The sequence below is a fragment of the Lactuca serriola genome, chromosome 7, assembly GCF_051521515.1.
Source record: "Lactuca serriola cultivar US96UC23 chromosome 7, Lser_US96UC23_V15, whole genome shotgun sequence".
Lineage (NCBI taxonomy): Eukaryota > Viridiplantae > Streptophyta > Magnoliopsida > Asterales > Asteraceae > Lactuca > Lactuca serriola.
Window position 1 is genome coordinate 37,363,472 of NC_136414.1, and position 14,578 is coordinate 37,378,049.

The window sequence follows — 14,578 nt, forward strand, 5'->3', positions numbered from 1 at the left end:
ACTAGCATGTTCTAATTCATTACTATATAAATCTATGGAAAGAAATGATCCATTTAGATTAATCTCAAACTAGAAAAGATAATTTAGTATAGGGATTTTTATAACAGGCGAAGTTGGTTTGAAACCCTCATTAGTAAGTTCCTTTTCAGAAAATAATAATAATAATAATAATAATAATAATAATAATAATAATAATAATAATAATAATAATAATAATCATCATCATCATCATCATCATCATCATCATCATCAAAGGAATGCTTTTGTGTATCACTATCAACAAACTTTTGGTATATTCCTTTGACTATTACCGATTTTCATTATTTATAGAAAATAGAAAATTTGATGCCACCCCCACATCAAGACACCTTGTCTGCATCAGCATATCTGCATGGGTTAATGCCTTGTGCTATGAGAACTATAAAGAACCCTCACCATAGCTGTAATCCTCTATAACCCCCACCCACCCCACCCCTTACCCCTTCTCTCTTTTCTCTTTATGTATATGTATAGATGATGATTACATATATATAACAGTTTCATATATTGAAGGGATTTTACATTGACACACTGCTTCATACATGGAAGGGGGTTTTCAGTGTCGACATTCCCTATCGCAAAGTAACCATTTTTAGCCCAAGCATCTGCTCTTTATAAATGGATTCATTCATCCAAATCGTAATCAACATTACTAGGGTTTTGTTTTTCGAAACAAAGCAATGCAAAAGTTAAATTCCTCTGATGAGATCAGCATTCTGGAGCACGATTTGGTAAAGAAAACAATTTACCTGGCCCTTTCGTATCGTTTCATAACCACAAAAAATAAAGATTGTTCGAGTTCTTATTTCTTGAACTTACGCTACAAACCCACTTCAAATGTTGATGGGTTTTTGATTATTTAATACGGGTTTCTGTTTATTTTGAGTTACGAAGAATTTTGGATTTCTTGATGATGTTCTTGAGGTTACACTTATGAATAAGCATCAAGAAAAATTCAAATCCAACTTTGTTTAATTTGCGTACCTGTTTGTTTACTCATTTCTTGTGTAAAATGTCAATTGATTTTGCCTAATACGTGATTATTTTATACATGTAAGTAGTGGTTCGAATTCTATGCCCCTAATTGACTTGTCAATTTTGTCCCCATTCTTTTTCCCCTTACTCACTTTACGTTGTACACTTTGATAAACACTAATATGCTTTAAACTGAATGAATTTTAACCTCTCCAATGTATAAATTAAAGAATCTTCACTTTAATGAGTATGATTTACAAGTTCAAATAAAGATTTACATAATCAGTTTCTAGTTATTCACTATTGCTTCATTTAAAGATACTAATGCTCTAACTTTTGATGAGCTATTATCGTCTAAAGTAACAAGTAATGATCCAAATCAAGATTATAAACTTTCTTTTGTATGTTGAACAAACCAAAAAATCGATTGAAATATCTGACTTTGTGATGAATTTTTTTCTTGAATTGCAGGCTGAATTGAAGAAATCAAATAGGCTTGTAGATGACAACAACAATACTTCAACTATACTTAAGACTAGGCTTGAAAGACTGTTGAAAGAAAGAGAATTAAGAAAATCTTTAAAATCATGCAATGATCAGGATGTAATTGTAAATAGTATTGTAGATGATCAGAATCAGATAATTACACCATTAAAGGACAATTTTCCTACCCAAGAAGAATTGGTGAAAGGTCTTAAAGTAAGCAAACTGATTAACAATGAAAGTGAAAGACAAGATAGAAGTCCTTTCAAACAACGGTTATTAGTTGTAGCCAATCGGCTTCCTGTTTCTGCAGTTAGAAAAGGTGATGCTTCTTGGCATCTTGAAGTAACTGTTGGAGGCTTAGTTAGTGCACTTTTGGGTAAGTTTCCGATTTTTTTTCCTTATTTTCTCACTTGGGTATGCATGAATTTACTTGAAAATAAGTTTGATTTCTTATTTTGTCGTATGCACGTGTGTGTGTATATATATATATATATATATATATATATATATATATATATATATTAAAATAAACTTTATGTTGTAAAAAGAATAAAAAAACATACATTTTGGTAAGTTTTTTGTTTTCTTTTTGTATTTTGTCACTTGTTTATTTCCCATATACACCTCAAGATAAGTTTTACAATGTAAAACATGTAAAAAGAAATACTTTTGGGCTAGTTTTCTGTTTTCTTTTTGATTTCTCACTTGGGTATGCAGTTATGCCCTCAAATAAGTTTTATAGTGTAAAAGTATCTTTTGGTAAGTTTTCTGTTTTCTTTTTGTATTTTGTCCATTGAGTACTTGCTAATATACCTTAAAGTAAGTTTTAGAGAGTAAAAAAGGTTAAAAATAGAATTGTTATTGTAGTTCAACCCCTTATTGATATATAAAATTTTGTTGTGTTGAAGGTATAACCGATTTTGAAGCAAAATGGATCGGATGGCCTGGAGTAACTTTACGTGATGAAATTGGCCGAAAATCACTTACTGAAGCTTTAGCTGAAAAGGTTGAGTTTTTATAACTAATAATTACAAAAAGTCTTTCATATATGGCAATTTATTCATATGCAGAGATCATTTCCTATTTTTCTTTACAAAAATCTTGGTTCATCTATGTTACAAACCCTAATATCAACTCTTTATGGCTAGTAATTACAAAAATTCCATCTTGTATATCATGCAAAGATGCATTCTTGTTATTCTTGACAAAGATCTTGTCCATCTATAGTACGAGACATAATTTCAAATCTTTATAGCTTAAAAATTACAAAGATACAATCTTTATAGCATTTTGTTGATTTACAAAACATTACATAAAATATTTATAACTAATAGTTACAAAAAATCGATCTTTTACATCATTTTATTGATACATAGTGATTCATTCCTGTTTTTCTTGATAAAGATCTTGTCCATCTAACAAGACATAATGTCAAATCTTTATAGCTTAAAAATTACAAAGATACAATCTTTATATCATTTTGTTGATATTACAAAACATTACACAAAATCTTTACATCATTTTCTTGATACACAGAGATGCGTTCCTGTTTTCCTTGATGAAAATCTTGTTAATCTATACTACAACGGGTACTGCAACAACATCTTATGGCCACTCTTTCATTACTTGGGCATCCCTCAAGAAGACAGTCTTGCAACAATTTGGAGTTTTCAATCACAATTTGAAGCCTACAAGAAAGCAAATCAATTGTTTGCAGATGTAGTAAAAGAACATTATCAAGATGGAGATATTGTTTGGTGTCATGATTACCATTTAATGTTTCTTCCTAAATGCTTAAAGGAACAAAATGCAAACATTAAAGTTGGCTGGTTTTTGCATACTCCATTTCCATCTTCTGAGATCTATAGAACAATACCATCAAGATCAGAATTGCTAATTGCAGTTCTTGCAGCAGATGTAGTCGGGTAATTACATAATGTTTTCTTATTAAAACATTGTTCTTTAAATGCTTTCTTATTTAAAAAAAAATTCTCTTTTTTGTTTTTGTTTTAGGTTTCATACGTATGATTATGCAAGACATTTTGTGAGTGCATGTACTCGTATTCTTGGGCTTGAGGGTACTCCAGAAGGAGTGGAAGATCAAGGGAGACTCACTCGTGTAGCTGCAGTATGTTTACTTATAAATTATCTCCAATTTTAACTTTGAAAAGTCGACCCAATTATCTATGAGGCTAAGAATTGAGCTTATGATTTGAAATCTGCAGTTTCCTATTGGGATTGATTCTGATAGATTTGTAAAAGCCATACAACTCCCTCAAGTCAAGAATCATATAAAAGAATTCCATGAAAGATTTGATGGTCGAAAGGTGAAATAAATAAATGATCTTTAGTTTACCCTTTTTTTTTGTTATGGAAACAATATTTATAAAAAGTTGCACAAAATTGAGATGATTAGTCTTGCAGGTAATGTTAGGAGTTGATCGGCTTGATATGATCAAGGGAATCCCACAAAAGCTATTGGCATTTGAAAAGTTTCTTGAAGATAATCCAAATTGGCAGGATAAAGTAGTCTTTGTGCAAATTGCCGTTCCAACAAGAACTGATGTCCCTGAGTGTATGTTTCACTTTCAACCGATTTTTTTAATATAAAAACGGTTTATTTACGGTTTTATTGTTTTTCTTAACAGATCAAAAACTTACATGTCAAGTTCATGAAATTGTTGGAAGGATTAATGGAAGATTTGGGACACTTACAACTGTCCCAATTCATCATCTGGTGCGTCCTTTTTTATTCTACTGAAATACATGTTGTAGGTCCCATCTGGCTATGCATGATAGAACATGTTGTACTGTTTTTGACATACAAATGAGCCTGAGATTCGTGTCAATAAGTCAAAAATTGCAACTTTTTTACGTGAATGCCCTTTAAGATTTTAACGTTCTTGACTGATATGTCTTATTTTCTTGTTTGATTTGTGGCAAAATGTTCTAAAGTTGTTTATTGTGCATTCAATAGGATCGATCTTTTGATCATCATGCCTTATGTGCACTATATGCTATAACGGGTATTGTTTTATCTTCCTATATGATTTTATATTCATTGCCATTGAATTTATTAACATTTTGTGTGTTTTATATTTAGATGTGGCATTAATTACATCTCTAAGGGATGGAATGAATCTTGTGAGCTATGAATTCGTCGCCTGCCAAGCTTCAAAGAAAGGCGCCCTAATTTTAAGTGAGGTGCTCATTCATCTTTAAAGACAATTAATAAATAAATAAATAACTGTTTACTGTGTTTGTGTTTGGCATATATTGGACTTTTGATTGAGTCTAGGGCTAGTATCAAATAGGTCAAAAATTGCAATTTGTTCTCCCCCCTAAAAAGGTGGAATAAGACGTTTACTGTTTTTGGTATGCATTTGACTCAGCCTGACTAACAGACTGTTGATGTCAAACAGGACAAAACATGAACTATTTGTCTTAACCAAAAAGTAAAACAAAATGGGATGGTACTAGCGCTCGATACCTCGTTTGTGCAAAAAGACATGAATGCCCTTCTCATCCTCTTTTTATTGAAAATCGCTCTAGAAAGATTGTCTAGTCTCATTCATGTATTTTTATTTTTAGCTTTTTTTTCCATATTTAACCTTTTTCTATTTTACATATATCTAGTTTGCAGGAGCTGCACAGTCTCTCGGGGCAGGGGCAATTTTGGTAAATCCATGGAATGTAACTGAAGTAGCTTCTGCAATTGCTTACGCCCTAAACATGCCATCCGAAGAGAGAGAAAAACGACATCATCATAACTACGTTCATGTCACTACTCATACATCTCAAGACTGGGCCGAAACTTTCATTAGGTCCGCATTTCTTTTCATTTGTAATTTTTTCAATTCTTTTTTATTAAACAGTTTATTTACTTTTGTACCATTATAGCGAACTCAATGATATGGTAGTTGAAGCTCAACTTAGAACAACACAAATTCCACCTTTACTTCAAACCGAACACGCAATTGAACGTTACATGCGTTCCAATAACCGTTTACTCATTCTGGTATCCATTCTTTCCATCTTTTTTTTTTTGACCAAAACACCCCCCGTTTTATTATTTTTTATGAAATTTGGGCACTTGATAGGGGTTTAATGTGACATTAACCGAACCCGTGAATACGGATAGGCGTGTAGATCAGTTTAAAGAAATGGAAAGTAAATTGCATCCTGAATTAAAAGAACCTTTGAAGAGGCTTAGTAATGATCCAAAGACAACAGTTGTGGTCTTAAGTGGAAGCCATCGATCCGTTCTTGATAAGGTGCTTCTTGTTTTTTTTTTTTTTTTTTTTTTTTGTGATTTGACTTTTGTTGACTTGATGATTTTGCAGAACTTTGACGAGTATAATATATGGCTTGCGGCTGAACATGGTGTGTTTGTTAGAACGGGGAATAAAAAATGGTTACAAAATTTAGCCGAAAATATACATATGGATTGGATTGAAAGTGTTAAACATGTTTTTGAGTATTTTACTGAGCGGACCCCCCGCTCGTATTTTGAGCTCCGTGAGACTTCAGTTGTTTGGAATTATAAGTATGCAGGTAAAAAAAAGTTGTCTATTGTTTATTGTCTATTGTCTAGTGTCTACTGTCTGCTGACACTTTTGGTTGATGTTAAAGATATCGAGTTTGGGAGACTACAAGCGAAGGATATGTTGCAGCATTTGTGGACGGGGCCCATATCAAATGCATCGGTGGAAGTGGTCCAAGGTGGGCGGTCTGTGGAGGTTCGGGCCCACGGTGTGACCAAGGTTGGGCCTTTTTCATTTGGTTTTTAATTTTATGGATTGATTGTGTTAACAGTATTGATCTTTTTTGCAAAATATTTTTAGGGTTCAGGGATAAGTGGCATTTTAGGACAAGTTATACATGATAAAAATATGAAGGATCCTATTGACTATGTGTTGTGTGTTGGCCACTTTCTTCCCAAGGTATGTTTCTTGTAGAAAATACTTAATTTATAGGTAAATACATTAATATTTTAACATTTGAGACATTGATTATTAATTTCTTTCGTTATTATAATAGTTAAAGCTGATATTGTTACAATTGAAATTGTCTATATATACATACAAAATTTGGATCTTAATTTGATCAAGTAATTATATTTACCCTTTTTAGGATGAAGATATTTACACATTTTTCGAGCCTGAGCTTCCAGTTGCAACACCAACTCCGACCCACTCAAGTTTAGGGAGTCCGGGCAACGGGTTTTCTCCAAATCACTCTGCCCGGAGGACTGGATCCGGATCCGGATCCAGATCCGGGGGATATTTCGTTTCAGCTTCTGATAGTGAAGACGACGACTCGAACGGGAAGCGGAGCAGCAGCACCACCATGGATGTACACAAGGGTCCATCGGTTCTCGATCTTCAGGGTGACAACTACTTCTCATGTGCAGTTGGAAGGAAGAGGTCTACTGCAAGGTATCTTCTGAATTCATCGGCTGATGTGGTGACTCTGTTGAAAAAACTGGCAGATTGATTGAGTGATCTGATTGTGGGAAGATGTAGGAGGATAGATACATATAATATTATATATGTAGAGGTTTTTAGTGGTTTTTTTGTGAAACTGTGTCGTTTTTAGGTTTTTTGATGAGGGATTTTTTTTGAAGAACGAGATCTTATGGTGGTTTTTACAGTTATGTTTAAGCTAGCTTGCTTCATCGTTAATGGCAGCTGGTACCATTTCGTTCTTGAGGATTTTAAGGTTTTTGATATTAATAAAATTTCGTTTTTTTTTTTCCTTAAGCCGACTAAATTGTGTTTCATGTATGAAAAACTTGTCTTTTTTTAAATACATGTATGTGTTGAAATTATTGATTCCCTATAGCTTTTTTGGTTTTGATTTTTGTTAATTTTATTTAACAAAAACTTTTTTTAGAATGAACTGATTTACCTTTATGTTTGTGTAATATTTTATAAAATTCTATATAATTTCTTGTTTTTGTGTTTCATGTATGAAAAACTTGGTCTTTTTCTAAATATAGGTATGTGTGGAAATTATTGATTCCCTATAGCTTTTTTGGTTTTGATTTTTGTTAATTTTATTTAACAAAAACTTTTTTTTAGAATGAACTGATTTACCTTTATGTTTGTGTAATAATTTATAAAATTCTATGTAATTTGTTGTTTTTGAAACACATGTATATTTTTAAATATATAGAATAATAGCTATGTGGTGTCCTATTTTCAAACAAAAATAAAATAAAAGTATTACATATATAGTTATAAAATAAATAACGATAAAAATATTTAATATTAAAAGTTAGGGAGATTTCCGAAAAAATCTTAATATTTTGAGTCAAATTACAATTTAATTTCAACTTTTATTTTTTAAACAAAAAGTCCCGATTATATTGTATTTTCTCAAAATTAACAAAAACTAATAAAAAATATTAGAACTTTATCAGAGATTTCCCTAAAAGTTAAACATTGGGATTAGGCCCTAAGTGTCATGTCCGACGAGCTAATGGCTGATGGCTTGCGTTACGCTGCCACCCAAGTGTCTTCTTATTTAGTCGTGGCCGCCGAACGCATTTCCGATATAGAGACCCTCCAGTCCGATTCGAACAGGAGGGGCATTGAATGTGAAGAACTGAATGCCCAAGTGGCGAATTTAGAAGCCGATAAGAGCAGCATGGAGGCTAGGCAGGAGGCGGTGTTACTTGAGTGGGCAAGCTTGGCGGATCAAACGGTGAAGCTGGTGAAAGAGGTGGAGGACCTGAATGCTCGTTTGGGGGTCCTGACGTTGGAGAGCGCGGTCTAAGCAAGCGGACAGTGGAGATGGAGATTGATCTGGTGACCGAGAACGCCGCAAGGGGACCGCTGGAGAGGAATATTTCTTGGATCCTTGGCGACGGGCTCAGTTGGGTTGTGGATAGCTTGATTGAAAGTCCATAATTCCTCTAACGCTTGGTTCTTGTGAAAAAAGCTTGTGTCGTTGCTGGTGTGGAACAGGGTAAAAGGATTGTCTGGGAGTAGGTATCCGTTGGGGAGGCTGACCCAAAGTCTAAGGAGAATGTGGCCACCAAGACTCAAGAGATGGAAGACGCCTTGGTGACCTTCACGGAGACGGACTTTGCTGGTCATCTTCGCTTGGGTGCCCTGGACATAGCTGGGCTTTGTAATCTTTGCAGGAGTCTCAGAGCGAGGAATCGGTCCCTGGTTCAAGCTTTCCTTCTGGTGATGGTAACACTCCTGTTGATAAGTAGTTTTGTTTTTGACTTTTTTTGATGTAACCCCCTTTGACAATATTTTCCTTATTTGTTTGTTGTCTTTACTACCCTTTGTGGCCATCTTTTAAGTCCAAGAATCCGACAGTTTGAACAATGTTTGCTTTTTATGAGTGTGAATGTTTCTCTTTATCGCACATACTCTTTCGCCTGGTTACTCTGTGTATGGTTTATGTTGGTCATCACATGATATGTACATAGGGTTTTTTTACACCCCTGGTCAGAGTTCTCTTGCTAGTGAAATCTTTGTGCTTTACTGAAGCTGGTCTTTGAGAGATTTGTTCTAATCTACTGCTTAAAGATCCTACGTGTAGCCAAGATCGTCATTTTGAGGTGTACACAGTTTTGTTTACTTTTTTATATTTGTGGAATGTTATGACCCTTCTACACTCATGTCACATGTTCTTTAATTGATGAACATGTTTTAGGAGGAAAGTTATGAGCCTTTCTAATGTAAACTCCCTGGCTGCCTTCTTGTAACAATTTCGCTCGTGTGACCTTGGATGATCAGTCCTTGTTGCCACATAGTAAATGTACACAACCTCTTTGTTTCTTAGATTTGGATATAAGGAGCATCTGAATTGCCCTTTCTATTTACTCTAGTTTTGTTTAGAGCATAATACGACTGAAAATAATAAAGTAATTTATGCTGATTACATTTACATATTAAAATTAACACACAATGCGTTAGCTAGCACTGGTTCTACCTTTAACACTTGTTTTAACAGTAGAAGTGGCGCAGGCTCTGCGCATTCCATGTTCTTGGAATGGCGCGCCCATCTTGAGCTTCTAGGACATAGGCACCATTCTTATGTGCTTCTATGATTTTTTATGGTCCTTCCCATGTGACACTGAGTTCCCCTATTGGTTCAACGTGGCTAGACTCGTTCTTTCTTAGTACCCATTCTCCAACTTTGAAGTTCTTGGCCCAGACTTGGCGGTTGTAATAGTTCTCAGTACATGATTTATACAGTGCTTGGCGTATCTGTGCTGCCTCGCGTTTCTCGTCGAGCATGTCCAGGTCTTGGCGTCGCCCTTCTTCGTTGGCTACCTCCTTGAAACTCTCTGTTATCAAGGAGCCAACGACTATTTCCAATGGGAGGACCGCCTTCGTCCCATAGGTTAGACTGATGGGCGTTTATCCCGTGCTTGACCTTGTTGTGGTGCGATGGCACTATAGCAATGTCGGGAGCTCATCCACCCAAGAGAACTTTGATCTGAGTAGTCGTTTCTTCAAACCATTGACTATGGTTTTGTTGGATATCTCTATCTGTCCGTTAGCCTGAGGATGCGCTACTGATGTGAACCTGCGGTGGATTTTCTTGTCTTCACACCATTCCGTGAAGGGACTTTCTTCAAACTGAGTGCCGTTATCACTTTTGAGGATCCTAGGAGTTCCAAAGCAGGCCAAGATGTTCTTTATCATCCGCTTGCCAGTGACAGTGGTCAGTGGTTCCGCCTCTATCCATTTGGTGAAATAGTCCATGGCTACCAGCAAAAACTTTACGCCTCCCGACGCCGGTGGAAATGGTCCCACTATATCGATGCCTCATTGGTGGAAAGGCCAGGGGCTAGTGATGCTTTTCAATGGAATGGCTGGTTGATTTTGGAAAGGAGCGAATGCTTGGTATTCCTTGCATTTCTTGGTTAAAGATGTGACGTCATTGTATACGTCTGACCAGTATACTCCTAGGCGAAGTATCTTGCTTGTGAGTGCGCAAGCGCCTTCATGTGCTGTTGTGTCCCCAGAATGGATTTCTTCGAGAAAAGTCTGCCCCTCTCTCTTAGAAACGCACCTAAGCCATGGGCTTAAATATCCTCTTCGGTACAACTGATTATCCCTTATTGCAAAATGTGGTGCTCTGACTTTGACTTTCCTCACCTCCTGTGGATCGTCCGGAAGCACGCCATGGCACAAGTAATAAACAAATGGTTTTGTCCATTCTGGGGGGGGGGGGGGGCTGATATGGTATTGACTTTTTGGTTATCAATACTCTTTTCCGGGAGTACTTCGACTAGCACATTCTTTGTGAGATGATCATACGAGGTAAAGGCCAGCTTGTTGTGTGACAACTAGCAAATTTGGGTTAAGAAAAGTCTAAATTGTAACCATGTCCAAATGAATATATAATGTAATCTTATTGCAATTGATTCTTGTAAATCAAAAATGACATTGTTATATGAGTACATATATGCATACAATAAGAATCATGTTCGTAATAAACTCTTAGAAGTCCAAATTAGATCAAATAGTAAACATAAATCAATAATGGGCCTTCACTTAAAGGTTTTTGGCCAAGAAAACCTCTTGACCGAAAATCCTTCCATTAGGTACCTTAAGGACCGAAAACCCCTTTTAATGGAGACCATTAAGGCCGAAAACCCAAATAAGAAAAATGGTGTTGACCGAAAATCACCCATTATGAATGATGCAAAACCGAAAACCCCACTCCCTTGGCCATGGGATTTGGGTTTAGGTACAAGACAAAAAGGGTTGACTTGGTGGGTGACACCTCAAAGCTTTACCTCCCTTTACCCTCCAAACATCTAGACTATACATGCAAATACACAGCAAACCTCAATGCATGACATCTAGATGACCATCAAATAACAAGAAAATATAACTTCCCCTCCTCCATTTAAACTCTCGGACGAGAGTAGATTCTTTCCACTCTTGCCATACCTTTTCTCATTTCAACCTTCTTATTCTCTCTAAATAAAGTTCAAACTTCTCCAAGATACATCACCATCAAGCCGGTCCTAGGATTTTTTGTAAGCCTTTCGTAAATCTCAAGTGTTTTTATGCATCTTGATGTTAAGTTCATCATGTTTACACACATTTTCGTGTGTGAAATTACTAGGATACTAACACCTCACTACTAGAAAAACAACCTTTTACGACGCGCAATGCGTGTCGTAAAACGCTCAGACGACGCGCAAATGCACGTCAAGAAAGGCCCTGTCATAACGAAAGACGACGCGCATTTGCACACCGTCTGTTTACGACGCGCAGTTATGACGCGCAATGCGTATCAAGAAAGTCCAGGTCATAAAGGAAGACAACACGCATTTGCGTGTGATAACCTTACGACGCATGTGTTTATGACATGCAAAGCGTATCATGGAAGCCTGTGTTATAAAGGAAGACGACAAGCATTTTTGCGTGTCATAATTTTAAATTTTTTTTAAAATTATATATTTTTGATAGATTTACTAATTTTCAAATTAAGTAACACATTAAAAGTCTCATAATACAAAATAAAATACCATAAACAATAAAGATAATTCATTGCACTAAGGACCATGTTAACAAAAGAATATAACATTATATACCATAAGTACCCTCAAGTAATTAATCTCTTACAATGTTACTAAAATACCCTCAAGTAATCAATATCTTAAAAAGTTACTAAGAGACTCAGATACTCAGTTGGTATGTAGTATTGCACTAAGAAGCCCAAAAATTGTTTGTGTTTTTCCTGTTCCTGGTGGATCCTACACGGACAAAAGGTAAGAATTAACATTTTCAAAGTAAATATAAGAAAAGGGCATTATAGTAATTACCTCCATGCAATACTCAATGTTCTTCTGGATAAGATGATTTAGAATCTCTGGTACATATCATAAGGATCCCAAAATCATATAGTTGGTTATTGTTTAATTGTTTAATTTATAACATTTTTCCCAAGATAAATAATGTTTATAAAAATATTTGAGAAGCCATACTCAAATATCTATATTAAGTTCATTAAGTAAAAAAGAAACTAACAATTATAAACTTAAAAAGGATACTTCAGCCAAATTATCTGAGTTTAGCAACAAGATGTACTCTTTACCCTGAAAAGCATGATTGAGGTAATCTTGTTAAGTCTTATAAAATTAAAAAGTTAATATAAAAAATAAAAAAATGGTCAACTGGCTTTACCTGTAATAATAATTCATCATTTTTGCAATTCTTCTTCAAGGAAAGCAAAGCCTCATTCTGATCAAAAGCATACCTTTTTGCAAAAGGAAGTATTAAAAATAATTATACCATGTAGATATATAAATCAAGAATGAAGGGGAATATGAATATCCTTAGAACTTTAATTTTACTCATTAAAGTAAAGAAACAGATAGATCATACAGTGGTTTATCCTTAGAAATTCCTTTGACATCATTCTCTGGAACTTGATCCTATAACAAACACATAATGTCATTGAGAAGTGACAAGATATGATAATAGAAAAAATAAATAGATAAAAAGTTAATATAAAAAAGAAAAAATAAAGGTTGTGAAAATATTATTATAAAGCCATTAACTGATTTGTAAATACAAAAAGACACATAATTTATCATCTTAGTGTAGCAATCTCTTCTTATTCTCCAATGGTGTAAAGTGTCAACTGTTGTTTTCTTTTTGACATAATGGTCTTACCCTTTTAAGGGTTCAACAGATTCCCACACCTAAGGCTTAGCATCTTTATCCTTGCATATCTATATAAATAAAAAATAAATAAAAATTAAAACTTTCAAAAGAAAAACATGTATTTGTTGCTAATATTTGCATACTTGGAGTCCAGAAACATTATCTATTGCCATGAGAGTTATAAAACCATAATCAGAGTGTGCACCAGCTCCATAAATTCCCTTCAAAGGGTCTGATATTTGGCCTACAACATAAACCATTTTTATCATCTTTAACTAAAAATAATGTTGAAAAAATTAAAAATTATATTATCATTCTTGAGTTTAAATTCTCACCTTCATAATGCAATAAATGTAAGATTGCAATCGGATTGCCAAGCATTTTTGGTCTTTCAAAAAGGTTGGCATCAAGATCAAGAGAAAGGGCAATGAACCTTGCTATGTTTTTAACTACTTCCCTAAAAGAAAAAACTCATATAAACATGAAGTACAAAAAAAATGGTAGTTATATGTTTTGTTATGCCACTAAATGGTCATAAAATTTGGTACAATATAAGCTCAAGAAAGCTTACAGAGCTTGTTGATGATATTTTTCCATAGTCTGCCTCCATCCAGGCAAGATATCTGTCAAAAACATTCAAACAACATAAAATAATCACACAAATTAGAATATTTATGCAAAAAGGGTTATTTTTCCAACAACAAGTATTTGAATTTTGAAATTAGAATTACCTGAATCAGGCCATAAATTTGGCCCATAAAATGTTCTTTGAGCTTCAGGATCATCTTCAGGAAGCTCAATACCAATATAAAATCCTTCCTTGTGATCACCTATGATATTTTGATTATTGTGCAAATGAGTTGTGAAAAGTTTTATGATGGAATTTAGAAAGAACAGGTGGATTGTTAAAAACTTTACTTGAGTTTTAACAAACCATGGAGTTGATTGGCGGGATCAAGGAGTTCATCAAGAACATGAGTGCAACCTCTGTGTTTCTCATTTATAAGAAGCTTCATTTTCTCCTCTAATGGAAGATCGAAGAGCTTCTTGCTTTCCACAAAAACTTCATCCATAAATTCCTCACTGATTCCATGATTTGTTACGTAGAAGAAACCGGAATCTATGCAGGCCTATGAAATGTAAAACAAATCAAATTAACGACTGGTAATCTTTAAGAAAACTTAAATGGGGCTTGTTTAGATGATATATATGCATACAAGAAATCTGCGTACATGGGACACTATAACTAATTAACAGAACAAATCAATAGAACTAACAAGTAAGTATTTCCATAATCGATAACAAATTGTAGACGATTAAACATCCAAAATCAAACCATACCTCCTTCTGAATACACTTACACATACACACAAAAACAAACACAAATCCTTTCACTCCCCACAGAGAGAAACCTGTGATGAGTC

At 34.6% G+C, this 14,578-nt stretch overlaps 2 protein-coding genes across 2 annotated transcripts; one reads left to right on the plus strand and one right to left on the minus strand.

Annotated features, from left to right (window-relative positions):
- Positions 1 to 676: 676 nt before the first annotated feature.
- Positions 677 to 7,257, plus strand: LOC145061460 (alpha,alpha-trehalose-phosphate synthase [UDP-forming] 1-like). The gene is made up of 17 exons (XM_079008937.1): positions 677 to 770; positions 1,486 to 1,876; positions 2,409 to 2,506; positions 3,037 to 3,425; positions 3,514 to 3,628; positions 3,726 to 3,827; positions 3,925 to 4,075; positions 4,149 to 4,237; positions 4,478 to 4,526; positions 4,604 to 4,704; positions 5,137 to 5,324; positions 5,401 to 5,518; positions 5,601 to 5,774; positions 5,844 to 6,054; positions 6,133 to 6,263; positions 6,345 to 6,443; positions 6,634 to 7,257. The coding sequence occupies exons 1-17, from the start codon at positions 720 to 722 to the stop codon at positions 6,994 to 6,996; spliced, it is 2,820 nt and encodes a 939-aa protein (XP_078865063.1). The 5' UTR covers positions 677 to 719; the 3' UTR covers positions 6,997 to 7,257.
- A 5,935-nt stretch (positions 7,258 to 13,192) lies between these two features.
- Positions 13,193 to 14,280, minus strand: LOC145062620 (azadirone synthase LFS-like). Its single transcript, XM_079010199.1, has 6 exons — positions 14,089 to 14,280; positions 13,886 to 13,984; positions 13,726 to 13,777; positions 13,490 to 13,611; positions 13,298 to 13,398; positions 13,193 to 13,222 (listed from the first exon to the last, which is right to left on the minus strand). The coding sequence occupies exons 1-6, from the start codon at positions 14,225 to 14,227 to the stop codon at positions 13,193 to 13,195; spliced, it is 543 nt and encodes a 180-aa protein (XP_078866325.1). The 5' UTR covers positions 14,228 to 14,280.
- Between the last annotated feature and the right edge of the window lie 298 nt (positions 14,281 to 14,578).

Excerpts from the sequence above, each read along its gene's own strand:
- LOC145061460 (XM_079008937.1), top strand. The coding sequence starts at position 720 with ATGCAAAAGTTAAATTCCTCTGATGAGATCAGCATTCTGGAGCACGAT. Across the intron at positions 4,076-4,148 it reads AAGAACTGATGTCCCTGAGT|ATCAAAAACTTACATGTCAA; the intron begins GTATGTTTCACT and ends TTTTCTTAACAG. Across the intron at positions 4,238-4,477 it reads CTGTCCCAATTCATCATCTG|GATCGATCTTTTGATCATCA; the intron begins GTGCGTCCTTTT and ends TGCATTCAATAG.
- LOC145062620 (XM_079010199.1), bottom strand. The coding sequence starts at position 14,227 with ATGGATGAAGTTTTTGTGGAAAGCAAGAAGCTCTTCGATCTTCCATTA. Across the intron at positions 13,778-13,885 it reads AAATTTATGGCCTGATTCAG|ATATCTTGCCTGGATGGAGG; the intron begins GTAATTCTAATT and ends TGTTTTTGACAG. Across the intron at positions 13,223-13,297 it reads ATAATGTTTCTGGACTCCAA|ATATGCAAGGATAAAGATGC; the intron begins GTATGCAAATAT and ends TTATTTATATAG.